Source organism: Impatiens glandulifera, chromosome 2, assembly GCF_907164915.1.
Source record: "Impatiens glandulifera chromosome 2, dImpGla2.1, whole genome shotgun sequence".
Lineage (NCBI taxonomy): Eukaryota > Viridiplantae > Streptophyta > Magnoliopsida > Ericales > Balsaminaceae > Impatiens > Impatiens glandulifera.
Genome location: NC_061863.1, coordinates 7118975 through 7143483, shown reverse-complemented (window position 1 = coordinate 7143483; position 24509 = coordinate 7118975). Strand labels below are relative to the sequence as shown.

Sequence of the window (24509 nt, the reverse complement as noted above, 5' to 3'; positions counted from 1 at the left end):
GTAATTCTACTCTTAAGGTTAAGCCCCGGCAGTGCAATGATAGATACTTTAAGGGTTTGTGTTTCTTTATATTAAACTAATTAAGCAGTTATGATTGTGAACCATGTCAATGATCTTCTGTAGAAGGCAATTGGCACCCGTTCATGAATAAAAGCTAATTCCCATGAATACTTCTTGGCAGATTAAAGTTTTATTAGTCCTAGGTTTATTAAAATTCTTGGTGTCATTGTCTTGCTTTTCAGAAATCTTAATGAAATACAACCTTGGACTCAGTAGAAATAGAGAGCGATATAAGGTTTTCGCTAGCTCCCCTGCTATGTTTGAAAAGTTTATACTAAAGAATTGACTATACATTTATGTCAAAATAATAAACACCAGTTGTGATCTCACTTTTCTGAAAAAAAGATGCGATGTTAAAGCTACTAACACGACATTGAGAAAGTAGAAAACTTGCAAACTATTAGTAGAAGAGTACATTCTCTCTTCTTCGCTCCCTCTGTCGACTAGATAAATCTAGGAACATTGCTTGACTAGTAATGACAATTGTGTATAACTAAGCTAATCCTTTATGGAATGTTATGATACTAAGAGATTATCATCAATTTGATTATATCAATTGCAAATTGAGTGTAAAGATGCTTCAAAACCTTGGAATCTACTGGTGATTCATAAAGAAACAATGAGAAACAAACAAAATCCCAATATAAACTATGTTGCACTGGTATACGATACGGCAAAATTTGAAAATATAGGATACGATACAATGTAAATTATAAAAATATTTATATAATTTAATATTGAATAAATGAAGATAGAAACTAATATTCATGTTCATAATATCCATTACAATTTAAAAACAAAAAAAAATTATTTATTATCATTAAATAATGACAAATCTTAAGTATAGTAATAATAGGAAAGTAGAAATATTAAGTATTAACTATCTTAGTATCTTTTATAAATTATGAATCTCAAAGCTATGTTAAATAATAAAGTATAATATTAAGTATTAACTAAGACTTTTGTATAAATAATAAAATATTAAGTATTAAGTTATTAACTAAGACAGCAACTTAGCATGTTACCGAGAGATAGCGGTAGCAAGAACCTGTAAGAAGCAGAAAGAAAATGGAGGCAGTATGAGAAATATAAATATTAGGTTAAGGGATTAAAATTATTTTATTAATATAATATAAGTCCTTCAAAATTTTATATATTTTTATTTGATATCTTTTTTTGTCAAATCCACAATTTATCTATTATATGTATGCAAACAAAAAAGTAATGTTTTTCTTGAACTGAAACCTTGTAGACAATGCCAGATACATTTCTTTTAGCTTACAAGACAATACCATGCACATGGTAATATATGTGTTAATTTTATTTCCCCCTATCAACACTACTGATAATTATAGTAGACCAGAAATAAATGGAATACCGGTCCAGGGTATCCATTCATTCCCCTTGATGAAATTCTTCACAGTAAACTGTGATACTTCAGAAGGGATTTTCAACACTTTATACCCTGGCCATTTCACACGATTAGTAGTGTTAGCACCTGGGCCTTGGTTTTGGTATTCTGCGTAAAATAACTTATCTAGGTTTGTAAGGTTTTTGTTCCACTCAATCCATCCCCTAGGGTCAATAAGATCTTCTATATAACTTTCCATAACAACCACTCGAGAGTATAAAGTTTTCCACGGTCTCCCGAGGTATGTCTTGGTGGATGACTTATAAGGAATGAGGTCAGCAGCTGCTTTTATTGTGCAGTTGTGCAGTATTATTCCTCCTTTGCTTTCAGGACTCTCCCTTCCTTGAGCAGTTATTATATTCTGCCCATTTAGCGGTTTTCGGGCAAAAATAAGGCACTTTTGAAAAACTGCAGAAGCATCTCCAAAAATGAAATCCACCGTCCCATGAATTTCGCAATCCCTGTAGAATTGCCTTTTACTTTTAGCATAGAGGGTGTCCTGAAATCCTAGGAATCTGCACTTATAAAAGGCAGATTGAGCGTCACTTTTGAGTGCCACCGCTTGTTCTTTCTCTCGACCAGCTGTATTTTGGAACGTCATTTCCTTTGCAATGAAGCCATCTCCTAAAATGTCTGTTAAAAAACATGAGAAATAAGTTAGTTTGCAAATACAATGAAAAGAACACTCGTTAACTAGCTTAAGAAAACATATAAAATATTTTTTACATACCAACTGTCGCTGTCTTGTCGGTTCCTATACCATCATGAACGCTCCTATTGCCAGACACAATGGTCTTGTACATGCCATCTCCAATAAACATTATATTTATCTTCTCTTTTCCAATTACAATATACTCATCGTAGACTCCCTCCCTTATCATAATAGAAATGATATCTTTGCTTTGGATGGGAGCGGCAGCAATAGCCTCTCCTATCGTTGTAAAATTCCCTGAACCGTCCTTTGCAACTACTATGTGTCTGTCTGCACCACATAATTCAGCATCATTCCAACACACTGTAAGAAAAATGAATAGTAACAGCCATGGTGACATTGCTGTTACTTTGATTTTCTCAATAATCTCTTATCTCTATAGTTATGCTTATATGCTTGAATGAGCATGTATTTATAAACTCTCTGCTCAAGACTTGGGAGACTCATAATACGTTTTAAAGGGAAAAATCATCAAGGAGGATGATACATTGTATATGGGTTTAATCTTTTAGCTCTATTTTGATCAAGATTCTTTCTATTACAAACCATGGTTATTTATTAAACCATGAAACAATTGGTCACGTTATGCTAAAATTGTATATGAATTTCTGTTGTGAGACAGATGCATCACCTACTGGAGGACTTTTTATTTTTATTTTTTTCACCTTTTGACAAACTGGCCAAAGGTTGTTTCTAAAATGAGTGATATTCTAAAACTATCGAAAATGATGTAATAGCCTTATTTGAAAGAATTACTTTCTCATAATTTCAATTTTATGACTTTATAATAGATTTTCTAGAAGATTTGCACAAAGAAGTGTAATAATTCAATGTGAATCCAAAGTCTTACTATGACTTCTTGAATTTATTACTAGTTTTTGTTGATATTATTTCATCAATCTCAATTTATGATTAATCTTAAATAGTTGTGTTTAAATATTTTATTTGAAAAATACTCGAAACTGTATTTTTATTTTATATACATTGACATACACTTCTTTTCTACTCAAGATTGAGAATTTTTGAACTATAACTTTAAAATCCAGTCGATTAATTAACTAGTTTAGTGATAATAAAATGCAATATTAAATGGTTATTAAAAGCCTCAATTTATGATCAATCCAAATCGATTTCCCCTAATTTTAGATGGCTTGAATGTGTATCAATATTTTATTTGAGAATATTTAGTTTCTCCTTATTCTACTTTTATGTCGTTTACAAAATTATTTCTGATGAAACTCATATAGTCATTTGAAAAAGGTATTTTTGTGTTCACACAAGAATTTCTATATCTTTCACTCAGATTTTGGTAGATAGAAGTTGGTATTTGTTAACATCTTTTTTCTTATTCTTTTAACCAATATAATTTAATTGTTTATATATTTTTTTAAATATTTTATTCTTGAAACATGCAATGAAGACAATAACACATTTTATAGCTTATTTGAATTATAATTGTTGAAGAATATGATAGAAAAAGTCTAGATTATCTAAGTTGATATTGCTTGTATTTTTTGTTTATACAATATATGTCTAATGTTTTTTTTTTATTGAGATTAATTAATTTGAAAATGGTTTTGTATTAACTTCTTAAATAAAAAATATTTATTTATATATTCCAGTAACTGTTTTAAGTTGATATGGCTTTTAATTTATTGAATGCAAACGTTGTGAAGAACTCTCCGTAGAAGATGAACTGTGCTAGAGTGTGATTCATCCCGGTAGAATCAGCCTATTTGACCAACAAGTTCGCTGTCGGTTAATTATTGAACTGATCAACAAAATCCAGGTAAATTACGTAACTGATTATTACTTGTTATTATTTTCCCTTCATGAAAATTGATGAAAATTTCTTTTATGTTATTGGCTAAATACTCAGAAATCTATTATAGTTGCATTGTTGGTTGATCATGTTCAATTTACATGATTATCCTATTTGATAATTGTTACTTAGAAGACTGACTATTCAGAAATTATGGTTCTTATATTAAATGCATCAAGCAATTATGCTTATGAATGATATTCCCAATAAGGCTACTCATAACTAACTGTTCATAAATCAAAACTAATTTCCATGAATACTTCTTGTTGCACTTGGGTTTTATTAGTCATAGTATTATCAAAATCCTTGGTTGACATGGAGCCTGTCATTGTCTTGTTTTTCAGAATACTCGTTAAATCTAACCTTGTACTCTTGAAAATAAATAGATAGCGGAATAAGGTTTCCGTTAGCTCTCTTGCTTTAGTTGATAAGTTAATCCTAAAGAATTGATATTTTACTTTTCTGAAAATAAATATGTGATCTTATTATCTAGTTAATGCTAGTGTATTTTTAGTATATAAATGAACTAGCATATTTCATTAATACAACAAGAAAAAAAGAAGAAGGATTTTAATCCATCATCAAATGTACTAAAAAAAACTCACACAAGTCTTTTGGGACAACAAAATTTGCATAATGCTAGTATAAGATTAAGAAATACATTCTCTCTTCTTCACTTCCTCTGTCAACTAGAAAATAAATCTAGAAACATTGCTTAACTGGTAATGACAATTATGTATAACTAAGCTATGGAAGTTGATGATACCAAAACTGATGAATTCGAGGGCCGGTGAAAACACATGATCATCTTCGCTTCTACTTAGTCATGTGAAGTCAAGTCACGTGTTTTACCTTTCAAATAAACACACAAACAATATATTACTTAGTCATGTGTTGAAATATGAACTCAAAGAACATATTTAAGTTGTGATTTCATTTTTTTTTTAAAAGAAGCTATATGTGACTTAAAGATTCAAGTTATTAGGCTAATATTTTGTGTATGTTGAACTACTTTGAAAATATCCCGATTTGTTCTAAGTTATCTAGAGACAAAAGAGAGGTTCTTATAACGCTAGAAGGGAGGGACACTTGAATCCAAAATAAGCTTCAAAATAAGATATTGATTGCATCAAAACAAACTGAAATTCATTGAATTCAATCCCAATCTATTCCAAAGTTACTGAGGAGCAGGCACCAAAGCTACCCTGAACATTCTTTTAAACTGGTTTTCGGTCAGAAGTAGTCTCTACTCTGAAGTCTTTAAAACAGTCCCTCGACTTTCTTCCCTGCTTCAAGTTTGGTTTTAAACTTGCTATTTCAATCAATTTTGCCTTGAATTTTTGTTTTGTTCAATTTTTCCTTTAAACTCTCTTATTCAATTTCCACCCATAACTTACAAATATATTTTAATCTCCCTCTCTATACATATATATATATAGAGAAAAAAAATCTGAAACTTTCTAGATTATTTCATTGTTTACCAAAATACTATTATCTTGATAAGTAGACATGAACTTCCCTTTTGAAAATTTGATTCTTTTATCAACAAAATCCAAGGAAAAATGGTAAATGATTGAAGATATTTTTTTCTTCTAATGTATAGATTCAAGAAATATGCATAAAATATTGATAGTTTTAATATCAATTCTTCCAATTATATATATATATATATATATATATATATATATATATATATATATATATATGCTATTCACAGAAATGAAGATGCAGTTGCATTTTTTTTTTTTAATTTCTTCTTTCTTCTCATGCTGATTGGATCATTGTAACATATATATTTCATAAATTTAATTTATTTTAAAACATATATATTTTGTAAATTTAATTTATTTACTCTGTTATTACTCTAAAAATATGTAAAATAAGTTAAACTCTAAAAGATAAAAACAAATTATTAATAAAGAGCAGAGAAAGAAATAGTCTTCATTGGTTTACCTAGTCAGTCGAGTGTTAACGACTCTTTTTAACTTCGAACTCATTCACTCATTTTTTTTCACCTAAATCATTAAATTCATTTCTTTTCAATATATATGTATATATTTTTATTTTTTTTATTTTTATTTTTTTTTTATTTTATAATTATTTTTTTATACATGAAAATTTTGTTTTATAATGAAGTAAGATAAAGAGGTGTGATGTAAAAAAATGTATATAATTTTTTATACAAATAATTTTATTTAATTTAGAAGTTTAAATTAGTCATTTAATAAATTTTGTAGAGTAATGTGTTTAACTTTTTTCTCTTTTAAAATAAATTAAATATATTTTTAGTATATTTTTATTTATATATATATAAAAGGTACTTATAAATATATTTATATTAAATAAGTATTTAATATATTAAATTTAGTGATTAATTATTTTTATTAAATGAGGTTTAAAACTAGATTTTGATGTATGGAGAAAAATATTTTTTCCTCATTTGATATTTTTTTTATAAAAATTCAAGTAAATGTTGTTAATTGGAGAATTATCTCTTAAAACGAAATAATAAAAGTCAGCAAATCAATTGGTATTTGCTAATTGACCAAGAATGGAATATTAATCAATAACAAATTAATTAAATTAATTAATTTGTTAATTTATTAAAAATTTGTTATTGATTGACGAATCAATCACAATTTATATGATTTTATTTGATTCATGTTTAAATCATTTTGTAGAATTATTTTTCAAAATCTTTCTTGGAAGGAAACACCAAAAATCAATAGCAAATCTTTCTTGGAAGAAAATACACATATCATTTTTTATTTTATTTTTAAACGTTTTAAATTTATGTATGGGTCAATTCACGATTTCACCCAAGTATTCCTTTACTCTTACATATATATTCAAATTAATCCCAACTTTCAATCCGTCAAACCAATCAAAATTCAAAATAATAATAATTATTATTATTATATATAAATAGATAAGTATTTAATATATTAAATTAAGTGATTAATTATTTTATTAAATTAGACTTAAAACTAGATTTTGATGTATAAAGAAAAAGTATTTTTTTTTGTTTTCATTTGATATTTTGTTTATAAAAATCAAAAAAAAATCTTGTCATTCAAGTACATCTACTAAAAGATAGACATTTATTAATTATTTTTTCCTTTTTTAAAATTGATAAAATTCTTTTTAGTTAATGGAGTGAGTGTTGATTCACTGTTTAAATCATTTTGTAGAATTATTTCTCTATCATCTTTGGAAGGAAATAACAAAAATCAGTAACGAATCAATTAGTCTAATTGATTTACTAATTAATCGAGAATGGAATATTAATTAATAGCAAATCAATTAGTCTCAATTAGTTGATTTTTACTAATTTTTGGTATTTTCTTCTAAAAAAAGATTGAGAGAATTCTACTAAAGGATGTATATTTATTAATTATTTTTTTCCTTTTTTAAATTGTTAAAATTCTTTTTAATTATACAAGAAATCTATATTGAAAATTTGGTATCCATTCTTCCATTTATATATTAAATTGTTGCTCATAATAAATAAATAAATAAATAAATGTGTGGTTGTGATGTTCAATTTTCTCAAACGAAATAATGGAAGCATCACTATCTATTTACATAATGTTAATCTTTATCATGTCACTATTTGACTTGAATAATCTTTCGAATGCTGATTTAATTATTGATGTTTGTAAAACGACAGATTATTTTGATCTTTGTATTTCTACTCTAAGATCAAATCCCCAGATAGTGCGAAAGCCGATGTTAAAGGACTTTTAGTTCTTTTACTAAAATCATCAAATACATATGCTTCTACCACCCTCATTCAAATCAATGATATCCTCAAACAAACAAGTGATCCTAATGAGAAGGAAGTGTACGAGATATGCGCTGAAGATTACGATATAGCAATTGATAACATTGCTAGAGGGATTGTTGAACTTGGTTCAAAATCTGGTTCAAAATCATATTATAATGTTAAGTCGTTGGTTGATTCTTGTGTCATAGAAGCTCAAAATTGCGAAGATGGTTTTAGTGAACAACTTAACCCTAATTTACTTGTTGTTAAATCAAAATTAACTGATAAAAATATGAAGTTGAAACATCTCAGTCTTATTTGTCTCTATATTATGGTACATTATAAAGATGTACTCTCTCATGATTGATATGACTTATAGTTAAATAAATTATAATAAGATTTGTAATGGCTTTATATTTAAATAAATTATAATCAACTTTTTATTTTCATTAGCTTATTTCTTAATTATGTTGTTCAATTGGTAAGATTTTTTCAATTCATTTTATTTGTTATATTTTAAAATATATTTAAAATATGTAATAAATTTATATTATAATATTAATAAAATATCTAAAAGTTATGTTAATATATATCCATTATTTGAAAGAGACAAATACCCATTATTTCTTCGTTATTTGTTTAGCAATGTTTCTTCCTTTTTGAAGATTGATGACATTTCTTTATGTTCATCAACCCCAAACTCAAACCTGCATAATATTAGACCTCTACAAAACACCTAGATCCAAACTCCTAAATACAATCCAAACATCCAAGGATCTAAAAATCAAACGAGACATTCTCCTATAGATAAAAATATGATAGTTCTAAAACAAAGGTCTCGACCATTTTGACTTGCATGTTCAAAACATGTTTACTCCATTCAGAGAATGCCTAACCACAACTAATATTTCAGAAAATATTCTTAACTTTAGATTAGTTCCTAAATGTATAAAACCTCAAGTCTAGATAATTATAAATCAAAATCAACACTAACCAATCTAATCAATCTAATCTAATCATGTTAGAATATAATATAATATATTTGTACAATATGATCATGTTAGAATATAATATAATATATTTGTACAATATGATCACAATATGATAAATTGTGATAATATCAATATTATACTATATTATTATATTAATTTTCTTATTAGTTTAATTATGTAAGATATTATTATAATATGATAATATTATTATAATATAATAAATTGTGATAATATGAATATTATATTAGTTTTCTTATAAACTCAATTTAATACTCTATTTAATGTCTATTATATAACCTATGTAATTCTGGACACATCATTCATATAACATTCTAATATGGTATCAAAGCTAAGTTACATTGTGGATCGGGTTTATGAAGCTTACACGTTGCACGAAATTCAATTTATTTTGAAACCAACAATCAATAGAGTTAATTAAGTTGCATTTGGGTTATAGGTTCATATAATAATTAAATTAAATACTAAAATATTTTTATTTTTTAAAATTTAAATATAAAAATTCAAATACTCCAAAAAATTAAAATCAAACAAGTCCTCGGGAGAATTTTACAAAATAACCCTAATAATGACATCATTTTGGAAAATGATCAGGGCCAATAAAATTTGCAAAAATGACCCTTTTGGACGAAAATACCCCTTCACGTCACGCGACGCTGTGTCGCCTCACGCGAAGAGATGGCTGATAATGTTTGCAAAATTGACCTCGCGTGACGCGATAATGTTTGCAAAAATGTCCTCGCGTGACTCGGTAATGTTTGTAAAAATGTCATCACGTGACGCGACGAACCCTTTTGCGTGACGCGAGTTCATTTTTGCAAATATTATCGCATCACGCGATGTCAATTTTGCAAACATTATCAGGTCATCCTTTCGCGTCACGCGACGCAGCGTCGCGTCACGCGAAAATGAATTCTTGTTTTTAGAGAAGTCGACAATGTCATTTTTACAAACTTTATTAGGCCCTAGTCATTTCCCAAAATTATGTAATTATTAGGGTCATTTCGTCAAATTTCCCGTTGGAACTAGTTTGATGGAGTGTATTTTAAGTTTTTTATATATAAAAAAGGTATACCACAAGTAATAATATTACTTAATTTAATATCAAAATATTCTTATTTTACTCTTAAATTTTTTTTGATAATTCAGCGTACAAAATTTTAATAACACGTTATTTTTTAAAAACTTAATTTTTAAAAATTACTAGTATGAAATAATTTCTTAAAAGTTAAAACAGTCGTAATTCATTTTCAAAGATGGAGAATATGAAAATTTAATAGGGTTATTTAATTAATAAAAAAATATGTTTAAAAAAACAAATATCATTAATTTTCACTAAAAAGGCGTTAAATTAAAATGTGATCATACTAATATAGATCGATCAGTGCTAATTTATAAATAAATAAATAAATAAAAATTGAAAAAATATGATATGAAAATTCCATTAATATTTTATTTTTAGTTTATTTTAATTAAGAGACACCAAAATAAAATTTTAAAAAAAGATTGACATGACATTCCATTAATATTTTATTCTTCGTGTATTTTAATCAATAGTGACAACAAAAACAAATACTTTCAAACAAGAAACATAAAAATCATTTTTTATATTATATTATGAGAAATGATAAACTCAACGAATGATTTGCGAAAATAAGGTCACGAATCATAGTATGAGAGAGAAATAAAAAAAAAATATAATATTAAAAAACGTTTCAGTTCTCTATTTCTTCTTTTCATTTTTCATTTTCGGCGATCTCTCTTTTTCTTCTCTTTCGATTTCTCTCTTCGGCTTCCGCAACTTCTTCTTTTCTCTTCATTGTCGTCTGATCGAAAATGGTAAGTTTTTTCGCTATCCTTCGTTTATCTTCACTTCATTTCGAAAATGGTAGGTCCAGATTTATACTACTTTTCTTCTTTTCAGGCCGGTGTTGGTCTAGGTACATCATCCGACAAGACTCCAAGGTAAAATAATAAGAAATCTTATATTTTTAGAAACAAATCTGTTTAGTGTAGATGATTTTGATATTAATATTCTGTTTAGTATATTGATAGGGTTTAGCGGCATAAACATTTTGAATAGGGTTGTAAAAGTATGAGATTAGGGTTTAACGTAAAAACATTTTTAGCGATAAGAGTTTAGCATAGAGACATTTTTTATATCCATATTATGTTTAGCGAGCGATTAAGGTGTACATTTCGAATAGGGTTGTAAAAAAGAGTCTCAAAACCATCATTTCGGGCCCCGGAACCACCATTTCGGGACAAGAAACCACCATTTTGGGTCCTGAATTTTCGAATAAGGTTGTAAAAAAGTGTCCCAAAACCATCATTTTGGAACGAGAAACTACCATTTCGGGTCCTGAAATGGTGGTTTCGGGGCCCAAAATGATGGTTACGAAGCCTAAAATGATGGTTTTGGGACATTTTTAAATGTTTATCTGCTTCATGGTTCATTTTTTTTTTCATTTGCTTCTTTTGTTTTTGTAGAGCAAATAAACATAAAAGAAATACAGCCCAAGAAAAAAGTTCACCTGAACTCTCGCAAAAAAAAACCAAAGCAACCCACAACATATTTTTAACGAATACCTCGTCTTTTGGCATTTTCAATCTTCTTCAACTACTGTCTAATCAACAAAAAGAGATTGTGAAGATCATATTCTTTGGCTCTCTTCTATCACTATCACTTTCAAAATGCCCCAGCGAGATCTCTCGTTATCTCGTCAGAAAGTTTGACTATACTAAATGTGCATTCATCCTAAAGAGTGACGAGAAAGTAAAAATCAAAGAAGCGCATGTCAAATCGTATTGGGCATCCCCAAAGGGGAGCTGGACATTGTAGAATATGAGGATAACAAGACCGATAAGAAGTTGAAGGCCTTTAGGACTCGATGGGGGTAACCTGGTAAATGCCAAAGAAAATCATGGAGAACAAAGCAACTAACAAAAATTTCAAGATAATCCTGACCGAGAGACTTCAGTATTTAGACTAAGAGCTCCCGAGCCTAGACCCGAGGGTCTACGGACCCCGATCGATAATATCGGACCCAAGCCTTAGGACTCCGGTCCTAAGGCCTGTTTGGTTCCATTTTTCAAAATCCAAAATTATTTTTGTAATTTTGGGTCTCCAAATCATTTATAAAAATCCCGAAAAATTAGAAAATACATTTTAAATATTTTTGGGGATATTTCCACAAAATATTTCAATAAATGCTCATTTGGTGTTTATTTCTACACCCTAATTTTTTAAAATGACTGATATTCTTCAGGTATTTCCACCCTATCGATCATCTGCAACATGTACCAACATTTTAAATATTGTTGTTTCAATATTTTAAATAGTGCTAAAACCTATAAACATGACTATGACTAGAAGAATAGTCGGTTAAAACTCAAGCGTTATACAACTGATTTTCTAAAAAGTCAACTTTATAAGTAGATACCATTTTTAAAATGGGTATGGAGGACATAGCGCGAAAGCCATTTTCCGAATATTACCAAACAAAACTTTGGTGCAAAATATGTTTGTACACGTACACCGTTTTATTAATTTTTCTAAAATCAATTGGCAACTTTATTTTCAAATAAATAATATTTTCTTAAATTAATTACGTTTAATTAATTTAAATTGGAATTCATAAAAAATCAAATCATCATTTGATTACAACAAATACTCGGATTATTAAAATTTGAATAAACTTAATTAATTTTAAAAATTTGTCAGGGAATATTATTTTTTTAAAATAATATTTTATTTTTAAAAAAATACGAGACACGCAAACAAATGTTGACATTATCGAACCTCGAGTCAATCCGAACTCGGATGTATCGGCTCTACTGTGGGATTCCCAAGTTACAAGAATGTAATTATTGTTTCCTGGAAAAACAAATCATTTCAAAAAGGTTATTTTTTTATTTAGTATATATATTTTTATTTGTTGTTTAAATTTTTAAATATTATTTAATTTATTTAAAATTTATCCAAATGAAAATATAATCAATTTTATTTTTTTTATTGTAAAAAGTGAATGTGATTGTTATAATGTCAAATAATTTAGAATGATAGAAGAAAATTTAAAAAGAAAGAATATAATAATAAATCAATGGACTAAATATTAAAAAAGAAGAATTCAGGGACCTAAATAAAAAAGGGAATGAGGAGGCAATTAGGGACTAAAACATTCCCTAGCAAATACTTAAGGGACTAAAAAGTAAATTTTCCTTCACTCTACAAACACAGTATTCCTCGTGGACTTGCAGATCAAACATGGCCGAAAATTGAAATAGCGAAAGCCCGGTCTCTATATATCTCTCACTCTCAAACAGTTGCTTCAATTCACATTTTCATCATACCATAAGCAAGTAAGCTTTAGTGAATTAGGGTTTTAAGAGTTTTTTTTCACAAATAATGGAAGGAAATAGGTCTAACGAAATGGATTCTATCACCGCCGGTGTGGCGGCGGCGGCGGCCGCCCCCTATCAGCAACTAAACTACAATCTAAGCCGCGTCCAGGTACTTAAATCTGCTCAATTTTGTTCTCTTAGAAGTTATTCTTCATGTTAGCATATTCTTTTGTATAAACCCTAGCAACTGCTTAAGTTTTCGTTGAGTGATTGTGTTTTAGTTACGGCATTACTGAATCCGCTTGTTATTTTTGATCAGTGACTCGTTAATTATCATTCGCATTGTGATGTATTGATGTGCCTGTAATCCCAATTTTGTTTCACTTATTGCATCGAATCTGAATATTTCTGCTTATGTGTTTACTTGGTTTACCACTTGTGGCCTCCATTAGGCTTAACTAGAAGAAAACATGAACTAGTAAACCTGTTTTGTCCTAATTGTTTGTTGAATTTTTGACCTTGTATATTCTCAACTTCATAAACAAAGGAGGCATTGGAGCATTTGGCATCTATAGATTTGATTGAGCTGTGCAATGAAGCCAAAATTGAACGCTGTCGGGCAACAAGAGACTTAAGAAGCTGTGGCCGCTTCGTTGAAAATGTATTGAATACGTGTGGGCATGCATCTTTGTGTACAGAATGTTGTCAGCGGTGTGATATTTGTCCAATTTGTAGAGTTCCAATAACAAGAAATGGAAACAAACTTCGACTTCGTCTGTACTATGAATGCATAGAAGCTGGCCTCATTTCGAAGAAGTGTGATGACAGGTTTCAGGAGAAAGAAGGTGGGGAGAAACAGCTAACTGCTGATATTGAACGACTCTATTCCTTGTTTGATGTTGCTATGGAGAACAACTTGGTCTCGCTTATTTTCCATTGTATCCTTTTGAGTAACCACTCTCTTTTCTCATATAATATTTTTCTTCACTAAATAGTTGAAAGTAGTTTCTTTGGTGATTACATTAACATTAAGTTGGAATCAAGTTTCCTTGACAGTATGGAACAAGATGTTACAGATGTTTGCATGGATGAAAGTGCTGTATCCAGTGATCCCGTCATTGCTTTTTTATTGGATGAAGTAGTTGTCAAGGATTGGTGCAAGAGAACATTCAAGAATATTCTTTCTGAACTGAAAGGCATATGTATCCTCACACTTGTTACAAGTTGATCCTTGAACTTAATTAATTGCTTTTGCACATGTTTGTTTCCTGTTAACTTTTGTTCACAGACGATCGTGCAACAAAGGAAATGAGAACAATGTTAAGTTCACTTCTAAAGATTTCAGTGAAGCTGACTGGGGTATCTGGAGTTATTGAAGTTTTAGAATCATCATTTAAGGGGACCCTTTCAGCACAGGTTCATGACCTGCACCTGATGCAGGAGAGCATATTAAAGACAAAGCAGGTATAATAGTTATCAGATTTCTTTCCCTTTAAGTCAAAACAAGTACAAATAGAAGTAGAATATTAAGTTCAATTCTTTTCTTTATAGTAAATAATATGGTCAAAAAGTAGTTAGTTTATCGGAATCAAAGGTAAAAATCCGAAGGATGGGACTTTCTTTACTGACATAAGATTTAATTGTAGAAAAAAGAAATTATTATACATATCATTTATGTCAAAAGATGAATAAGTCCATTTATTTAGTTATACATTCCTTAATTCCTTGAACTATTTATTATACTCACGTTCTTACATAGAACTTTGATTTAGATGTCTATTAATTTGAAATCCTGTTTAATTTGAATAATTTGACATTTACAATTGAATAACTCTAGTTACTAATTGTTAATTCTATACATTTATATTAATAACTTATTCGATATATACGAATTAATAGGAAAAAGGGGATTCCATATTATCTATAATAGGATAAAACCCCAATAAATATAAATAGTTAATATCATCAATTAACCTAAATAATTCATCTCCTAAAATTTTCAAGTCAGTAATAAACTAAATATTTTAAATCAGACCTAACCTATTCATTCATCTTTAAAACATCACCTAATGATATTAATTAATTATTAATTTGATATATACAAATTAATAGGAAAAAGCGGATTCCTAATATCTATAATACGACAAAACCATTTAGACATTTTTTTTTCTCTCTTTCTGTTCTTTTGTTTTTGTTTCTCTTCTCCATTCCATATGTAATTCTTTAAATGCATCTTGCGTTTTCTTTCTAATGAAAAGTTGACCTTTTTAAAAATAATACGACAAAACCGCAATAAATAGAAATAGAAAATAAATTTATTTGCTATCATTTGCGAATTTATTAAGATCGTGTTGTTTTATATAGAGCTCCTATTATGAAATATGCATATTTGTATGTTGATCTCAGTTTGTATAGGTTCTTGGCTTTTCCAACAGCCAAACACGTTAAAACTTAAAATATATCAGCTGTGTAATAGTTCAAGTATCTGATACTCATTCTATCATATTGTAACTCAGTTGCTGCTTTATGCTGATTTTATGATTAAGTTGTTCTCTAGAAGTATTGGTTTGCTTAATCTCTGATGTTGACAAAATGTGAAGACTGCTTTTATAGTTTGCTGAAAATTTTCTAACGTAGCCATATTCTACCTTCTAAACTTTCTCCTTGCCTGTTCAGCACATGGAAATGATGATATGGTGCATAAGGCATGATTTTCTTGAGAATATCAAGCATCGTTATAGTGGTTTTGCGTCATGGCGTAATTCTGTCCGTGAAAGGAAAGCAGCTGCCACTAGGCGATCATGGCCAGAATCATTGAATATCTCTGCAGATTCCTCGAGAAATGGGAGTGGAACTCTTTTTATTGAAGATGCTCTGTCAAATGTGGAGATAGAACAAAGTTACACACTTGGGATTGGCGGGGACTTAGAAATTGCAGCCTTGCAAAAGGATGGAAGCTCTTCATTTTTCAGGTCTAAAATAGAGGGTATGGCCGGATGCTATCCATTTGAGAATCTTCGAGCTGCTGCTGATATACTCTTTTTACATGGGAGTTCTGACCTGGTGGTTGCAAAGCAAGCAATAGTATCCTTTTTCATTGTTGTTTTTAATTTTCTTTTAGCTGGTGGAATGTTCTTTGTGATTTATTGATTTTCTTATTTCATTTCCTTAATATCATCCCAGTTTCTCTATTACTTGGTTGATAGACATTGGAATATGCAAGATTCTGAATGGAGACTCATCATAGATGACTTTGCTGCTACATTTGGGGTAACCAGGCATTCATTACTGGAGTCTTTTGTCTTCTATATGCTGGATGACCACACAGATGAAGCCATGCAAGTAAGTTTCTTATATTGTTTAGCTTGAACTCAAATTGCTTTGGTTATGGTCTTCATTTCTGACCTTATCATTCTCAATAGAATTCTTAGGCATTGTTTGATATGGGTTATTTGAATAACCAGGTGGTTGGTTTCAAATAGCCCTGTTTGATGTAGTTAAAAAAAATAACGTTATTCGGAGTTATTGGGATTATTTTTGTAAAAAGACACTAGGGGTATAAATATATAATGGATAAATATTTTTTGTTTTTAAATAGAGGTTATTTTGGTTGATGATGATTTGAATAATGTGATCAATGAGTAGATTGTTGATTAGATAGTAGGTTATTTGGATATAATCCAAAATAAGCCACATCAAACAAAGCCTTGTACTTTTGATAGTATAATGATTGCAATGTAGTTTCTGCTATATTTAAGTTGAATCTGATATGTGAAGGAATCAGTGGTTCACCTGTCCTGCAAAATAGTGAGATTTTGACTAAGCTTGAAAATTTGAACGAAATCTCTGATGTATATCAACATTATCTCGAATACTCGATTCTCAAATTAAAATTTAAATACTCATATATGTTAACATCAAGATTGATCCTAACCTCACCTCATACCATATATGCCCATGATGCATTAAAAAGTCAAGTACATTATAGTGTGGGCATAGTTGTTATCACATTTTCTCATCTGGATCATGATCCGAAAAAATCTATATTTTTTATGCTTAAACAAAAATCATAGTGTTCTAGAAAACAAATTTGACCCATGATCCGAAAAATAATTTGTCATTATCTAGAAAATAATCTTTGTACCAAATGAAGTAAAAATCACACAATTATTTGGCTCATGATCCAAAAAATAATCTTTTACTAAATGAAGTAAAAATCATATAATAATTTGAATTATGATAATAATGATAATCATTATACGAAATGAAACCAAAAGTTTCTAAACATGATTAAAAATGAATTTGGATAATGAAAATACGAGTTTCGAAATAGGCTTGTATTTAGTTATGTTTGCTCATTTTATCTATGACCAGAATTTTGATCAGTTGGTTATTTTGTGTAAAAACATATCATACCAAGGATAGAGTTGGCTTATCATTGTAACATCTAGTTTCACAGCAATAATCTCTGAATTGCTTACATCTGACCTACTATATATTAGTTTAAAAAATAATCGAAGACCCTGGAAATCTTCTACTTTCAGCAGTTTGCAAACACCCTGACATCTGACTTTGCTTCTTTAAAATTGCTGTAGATATCTTTATTAATATTTCTTTACAATTCAAGGCCTTGTTTGATGTGGATTATTCGGGATTATTTCCAAATAGCCCACTATCCAATTAACAATTTACTCATCAATCACAATCATTCAAATTATCAAACAGAATACCCTCTATTATTTATTTATATATATTTATACCTGAAATGTCTTTTTAGCGAAATAACCTGATTTTCTATAATCCACATCAAACATGGTTATTTGGAAATAACCACACGTGGCTTGTTTGATGAATACAAATTACCCTTACTTTATGTATTATAACATTTTAAAATATTGAATACAAAGGATATTTTAGTAATTTAACCCAAATAATCCACTTTAAAATAACTCTGCATCAAACATGCTCTTGGTTATTTAAATATCCCAAGATCGAACAGGGACCAAGTGTTGACTTCTTTTGGCAGACTCATATACTTGATGCTATGTCTTTTATGGCACTATATGAAATAATGTCCTAATGCTACTATATGTACTATTATTCCATCTATTTCTCTGTAGGAAGCAATCCACCTTCTTCCAGAAATCTCAGGCCCAACAACTCATCCTAAAGTTGCACATGTTCTTTTGGAACGTCAAAACCCTGATGCTGCTCTTTTGGTGTTGAGGGGGTGTGGGCGTGATGGAACACAGTTGGTGTCACTTAGTGAAGCAGTTACCGTTGTTCGTGTCAGAGTGGAGTGTGGACTTCTAACTGAGGCATTTATGTACCAAAGAACTCTTTGCCTGAAAGTGAAGGAAATGAACTTGAAGAAGAAAGGATCTCTTAAGAATGATTCAGATACATTGGAGGATGAGTGCGAAAATTGGATGTTATGGCTGGAGACATTGGTGACTGAAATTTGTTATCTGTGTATTAGGAGGAACTTGGTGGATCGAATCATTGAACTTCCATGGAATGCTGATGAAGAAAAGTTTATCCATAAGAATCTCTTGGATTTTGCTGTTGATAACCCCTCAACAACGTTTGGGAGTCTCCTTGTGGTATTCTATCTACAGGTAATATCCAAGTCTTCAAAACTGTTAATGTTTTATGTTGTGTTTGATAGCCTTAGTTTATTACTTAATTTAGATGATTAAGTGTTTATTTGAATTAAGTTCATTTATAACTGTTATTTAAAATTACTTAATTATATTTAGATATAGCTCAAATTAGGTTATTTTATATAAAGTTCTTTAAAAATTATGCTATTTTTTATACTTTAGATATAGTTCAAATCAAATTAATTTACACTTTAAAAGATAAAAAGTGTTTGAAGACTCAAAATTGATTCCCTCTAATGCACCTCAATTCAAGTTGGGGTCATAGCAGTGAGATTGTGATAGTCTTCTTATAGATAAAAAACTATCTAAGAAAAAAGTTTAAGTCAATCTAAGAATGACATAACTCAAAAATCTAGTAGAGCATTCAAAAAAACAAATATAACCCATATAAATTAATCAAGTTACGGCATTATTAAGGTAAAATAGTTATAAGTACTTTCCCAACCTTAGTTCCTATATTTTTATTAAATAACTTTACCTACTAAGTACATTAAATTTAAATATTGCCATATATTCTTAACTCATCCTGTATTTCAAATTCAGTATTCAACATTTGACACTATACAGTTTTCTCAAAACACATCTTTATCCTTATTAATTTTCCTCTTGTAGTCATTTTGAATGACCAATTGGGATAAATGTGTTTGTATCTAGATTTTTCTTTTGACGGAAAACACATTTCGGATTATGAATTCCGAAATAAAATTTTATAATAGATTTTTTTGATTTAGTAGTTTTGAAAGTGTTTAATTAATTAGGATGAATATCTTGCTGGGTCAACCTATAATAGAGTTGGCTGACTTATTTTAATATTTTTTCCCTAGCGATATCGGTATGTTGAGGCTTACCAAGTAGATCAGAAACTCAAGAGATTGGAGGAGGAATTCATTTCAACTAATTCCCTTACTGAAGAAGTTTTGTCCCGAATGGCATCATTGAGCCAATGGAGATCTGGTTTGGTTGTAAGTGAACTTGACTTTATCCTTTTTTTTCTTTTGGGTGGAAGAAAGAAATTAAGAACAAAAGTTGTTGGTTTTAAACTAAAGTTTTAGTAGGATGCCTAAAAAAGGGAACTTTAACAAGATGATGGATAAGAGGTCATTTGGGCAACCAATAAATTTCTGAATGTCTGACTAAGTCTAGTTTCTAAATCATAACAAAAATAAATATTTTAAAATGGTGCTGTGTTTGAGCGAATCCTAACTATATTTGTGTAAAAATATTCATTTATCAGGAAAAAGGCATAGAATTGCTACCAACCATTCAACAACAAGAAGTTAAGGATGGAAAACTAACAGAAACAGCAGTTACCTCTCCTTCTATCCACAATACTATCATTCCTCCAAAAACTGATTTTCCCGAAGCAGTCCAGAGAGAAACCCCAACTAGCTTCTTATTTCCTTCGTCAATAACAACTCCATTAAAACCTGACAACAACACTAACCAAGCTATGAATTCTTCTCCGTCTATATTATTGAGCGGAATTTCCACCAATTTCTCTCCCTCTTTTCTGCAAGAGGAGAGCCATTTATCTAATAATACTGGAACTCTGAAGTCCCTAAACAGTAACAGAAAGAAGTTCAAACTTGTTGATATTAGATCATCTGGTTTTCGTCAAGTTATTAACTCATCAGTCAAAGCCCACACCCCTTTAAAAGAGTTCAACAGAAGTTCTTTGAGAGTTGCTCGAGATTTCGACTATCAAACTGATGAAGCGTCGTCGGAGAAGGACCAGAATGGGTTTTCCGGGAGATTAAATCATGGCCGCACATCTGATCAACCCGGAAAATCTTGGAAGTTGGAACAATCTAATGATGCCATGGATGTTTGCTTGAGGTAAATTACCATTTTACCCTCTCTATTTTTGTTTTGTTTTGAAAACCAGAGTTTTTTCTCTGAAGTTTGTTTGATCTTGGATTTTTTAATGGGATTATTAAAAAAAAATCTTGCTTGAAGAAAAAACGGGTTATTTTGTTTGAATTACTAAATTGTCCTTTTATATTTTAATTTTATAAAAGTAAATTAAGATTATTTTAGTACTTTAATGGTGGATGAAACTGACCTCACTTTAAAATGACGCTTTTAGTAAGATAAGAATTGAATTTATAAATTTTGGTCTTATACATATTCTGATATTTTTTCATGGTATTGTTTTTTTTCTTCTTCTAATAGTAGTGGAAACAAGGAGGATGGATATGTGAATGGAGGACCCAGATGGAGGTCTGATGATACGAGTGAAGACGAACTCGATGAAAGTCCTGACGGATATTCAGGTTCAGCTTATTATGCAACGCCTTTAACCGGATCAAGAAGAGGCCGTCGATTAGGGAGAAGATGAAGCATGTTTTATATTTTGTACTTGTTGGAATCGATGGATCGTGTGAGATGAGAATCGACGCAATAGATGTTGATGTGTGTATATGGTCCTTTTTGAATGGTGGTTTTGATACCGAAAATTGGTTCCTTGTGTCATTATTATTGTTGTCTTCAAAGATTTTGAGGATTTTTTTTATTATATGATATTATTTTCCTTTTGAACTATTTCATCATCTTTTTCTGTAATTTTATATGAAGTTTGATGAGTCTAGCTAGGCTTATGTGTTTTTAGAGAAGCTGAAGTATTTTTTTTTTGAGAGATGGATGAGTTTTAAATTTTTATATACTTTTCAGATTTTTTAATTATATTCGGGTTGTTATATGATTATTGTTATTATTATTTTCTATTTGCGTTAATTTAGTATAGTTTTAGGTATTAAAGTGTTTTTTAATGGAAAATTTGATAATTTGATCCATATTTCAAAACTCACCACCAATGCCTATTTGAAAGGGTTCTCTTTTCTTATTATGGAGAGAATTGGTATTTTTTATTTTTAGATTTTATTTTATACATTAAATATATCTCAAATTAACATATATATATATATATATATTTAGTTTTTATTATTTATTTTTCATTTTTTTAAATTTAATTTTTTTGAACTTTTTGTTATTTATATTAGTTTATTTATTTAATAATATTTTTAAAATAATATAATTATTTATTTATTAAATAATAAATAAATAATTTTTATTTTGATGTTTAAATATATTTAACAATATTAAATTAATAAAAAAAATATATTTTTATTAGTATCTCTGTCAATCAAACTTACTTTATTAATTGATTGTATCACCTTTTTTTTTCTCAATTATTAGCTTAGGACTATAACTTCAAATTTTAAATATGTTATTTGAAACTTAAACTTTAATATTTTTAATTATTTAAGATGTTATTGCTAGTAAATTAAGAAGAAATAATATATTCATGTTTTTTTAAAAAAAAAATCTAATATTTGTTATCTTATATGGTAAAGAAAAATGTCACGAGTCTTATAGACAGACATGTCCATTAATTGAAAAAGTTTCAAAATGACAAAAATGTTAAAGTTTAACCCATATTATAAAAGTGATTCATTTTCTAAACCCAAATAATAAATTTTTTATTTGAAAAGGTCAATATATAATAATAATAAAAAAAATCTCACTAATCACATTGGCTTGTCGCCCACGTTTACATTTCACTACTAGTTGAGAGGGGCAATTCTGTAAATACACATCCACTATGTTTGAGAAAAAAACGGGACGTGGTGATAATGGATAGAACCCAGTAACCGTATTAACCGCTACTTTCAAAAACAAAAAGAAAACCCGACAAAGAAAATTCATAATCAAACCCATCACTGAAATAGAGAGAAAAAAACAGAGAGTGATAGAAATGAGGAGATCAAGAATGGAGAAGAAATCAATGTCAAATTCAGAAGTAATAATGATAAAGAAAGGCCCATGGACTGCTGAAGAAGACGAAGTTCTTCAAAAATTCGTTCAAAAATACGGACCCAGAGATTGGAGCTCCATTCGTTCAATGGGTCTTCTTCCTCGTACTGGCAAATCTTGTCGTCTTCGTTGGGTTAATAAACTCAGACCCAATTTAAAAATGTAAGTCTTTTTTATAATTAACTAATCTCAATTCAATTCATTTCTTAATTCAATTCTATTCATTAGAGGATGCAAATTCACGGCTGAAGAAGAAAGAGTTGTTATTGAATTACAACAAAGATTTGGTAATAAATGGGCAACAATTGCTTCATATCTTCATGGTAGAACTGATAATGATGTTAAGAACTTCTGGAGTACTCGGCAGAAACGTCTTGCCCGTATGATCATCCTTCCGCCACCGCCGCCACCGCCACTGCCGCCGTCAAACATGGTATTAAAGGACAAACAGAAAGATTTTCAGGTTATAGTTTTATTTGAAAAAGACAATCTTTAAGTTTTCTTTTTGATTTTTGGTTTTAGATGGAGGAATCTTCTTCAGATATGATTCTAATGCAGATAGTTTCACAACCGGAGTTTCTTATCCCAGATTCAATGATTGCCGGTTTACATTTTACTAACCTTTCCCCACTTCATGAATCAAGTATTCCTCCGGCGGCGGCGCCGCCTCCTCCGCCGGCGGCCATGACAGAGGAAAACCCAATTGGTCAAATTGAAGTGGGTGTTGCTGGAGATGATTTTTTGGATGGTTTTCCGGCGAGTTCTTATGAGACAAGTCAATTACTATGTTGTTGTGATGATGATGGTGAGGGTGGTATGGGAATGATGGGATGGAATTTATGTGTTGAAAATGAAGATATTGAGAAATTGGGAACTCCAGATGGATTCTTTGATGATCTTCCTGCTGATATTTTTGATTGTATTGATCCACCATCTTTGCAATGTGAAGTTCCTAAGGATGGAGGGTTTTAATTTAGAAGTTTTTTTATTTACTAGTTTGGTTAATTAGTTAGGTTGTTTAAGTACTTTTGAATTTCTTTTTTATGTTTATTTAGTTCTTAGTAAAAAACAATGTTGGTTTGGTTGGTTAATTGGATGGATTTCTCTATCTTTGGTAATATGTGTTTTTACTAAGGATTTAAGGATGGTTGACACTTTATAATTTGTTCGAATCAATGTTTTGACATGTCTATTTATTCTCAAATTTCCTTACCATAAAAAAACGATTCCATTAAGATATCTCAACTAGAGCTCTTTTGATTTGGGTTGTTTGAGAGTAAATGTTGGGTTTTAAAAAAAATACAGTTTGATATAGTTTGGGAAAAAAATGGTTTTTGTAATGTATTTTATGGATGAAAAGATAAAAAGATTTGATGGTTGAATTTTTGGGTAAAATCCCATTTGATATAAGCCCCAAGAGTTGTTTCTTTTGTGAGATTTCATGTTAGTTACAAATTAAAATTAAAATTAAAATTAAAATAAAAATAAAAACTAAACTTGTAAAAAACTATCTTTATCTAATTTTGTTTACAAATGTAGAACTATTTTATTTAACATTATAAAAAAAATGCAAAGAACGGGTTCTTTCTTCAATATATGATAGCCAAAATAGTGTCAATTACTATCATCATTTTTATTATACATAGAACATTGTTACAACTTATATGTGACGACATAGAGTTATCCTTGTCTTTTTATATTTTATGTTAAATGTAAAACTATTTCATTAAACATGATTGAAAATATATAAGAGAAATAGTAATGGAATATCATTGAAAAATAAGAATATGTGTTATCAGCTTAACTTCATTTGTTTATTTTTAGTTTTGAACGAGTCAAATCATTCACTTTGTTATTTTATTGAACAAAATCGATAATATTACTCCTTCAATCTTCAATGATCAAGAA

General features: G+C 29.3%; 2 protein-coding genes and 1 pseudogene across 3 annotated transcripts; 2 read left to right on the top strand and 1 right to left on the bottom strand.

Annotated features, from left to right (window-relative positions):
- Positions 1-1409: 1409 nt before the first annotated feature.
- On the bottom strand, positions 1410-2523 carry LOC124924252 (pectinesterase-like). Its single transcript, XM_047464311.1, has 2 exons — positions 2202-2523; positions 1410-2104 (listed from the first exon to the last, which is right to left on the bottom strand). Exons 1-2 carry the CDS (start codon positions 2521-2523, stop codon positions 1410-1412), a joined length of 1017 nt encoding a protein of 338 aa, XP_047320267.1.
- Positions 2524-13041: 10518 nt separating this feature from the next.
- LOC124925969 (E3 ubiquitin-protein ligase HOS1) lies at positions 13042-21329 on the top strand. 2 transcript variants are annotated; one of them, XM_047466119.1, is made up of 10 exons: positions 13042-13294; positions 13673-14063; positions 14193-14327; positions 14414-14589; positions 15802-16209; positions 16309-16467; positions 18246-18743; positions 19613-19750; positions 20023-20624; positions 20964-21329. In XM_047466119.1, exons 1-10 carry the CDS (start codon positions 13190-13192, stop codon positions 21124-21126), a joined length of 2775 nt encoding a protein of 924 aa, XP_047322075.1. In that variant the 5' UTR covers positions 13042-13189; the 3' UTR covers positions 21127-21329. The 2 variants fall into 2 exon arrangements, with proteins under 2 accessions (XP_047322075.1, XP_047322074.1); XM_047466118.1 differs by having other exon boundaries at positions 20961-21329.
- Positions 21330-22542: 1213 nt separating this feature from the next.
- Positions 22543-23573, top strand: LOC124924251 (annotated as a pseudogene).
- The last annotated feature ends 936 nt before the right edge of the window (positions 23574-24509 follow it).

What these genes read in the sequence shown, in the direction of transcription:
- LOC124925969 (XM_047466118.1), top strand. Translation starts at nt 13,190, where the DNA reads ATGGAAGGAAATAGGTCTAACGAAATGGATTCTATCACCGCCGGTGTG. An exon ending in TGGTTGCAAAGCAAGCAATA is followed by an intron (nt 16,210 to 16,308) that starts GTATCCTTTTTC and finishes ATATCATCCCAG; the next exon opens with TTTCTCTATTACTTGGTTGA. An exon ending in ACACAGATGAAGCCATGCAA is followed by an intron (nt 16,468 to 18,245) that starts GTAAGTTTCTTA and finishes ATTTCTCTGTAG; the next exon opens with GAAGCAATCCACCTTCTTCC.
- LOC124924252 (XM_047464311.1), bottom strand. Translation starts at nt 2,523, where the DNA reads ATGTCACCATGGCTGTTACTATTCATTTTTCTTACAGTGTGTTGGAAT. An exon ending in CGACAAGACAGCGACAGTTG is followed by an intron (nt 2,105 to 2,201) that starts GTATGTAAAAAA and finishes GTTTTTTAACAG; the next exon opens with ACATTTTAGGAGATGGCTTC.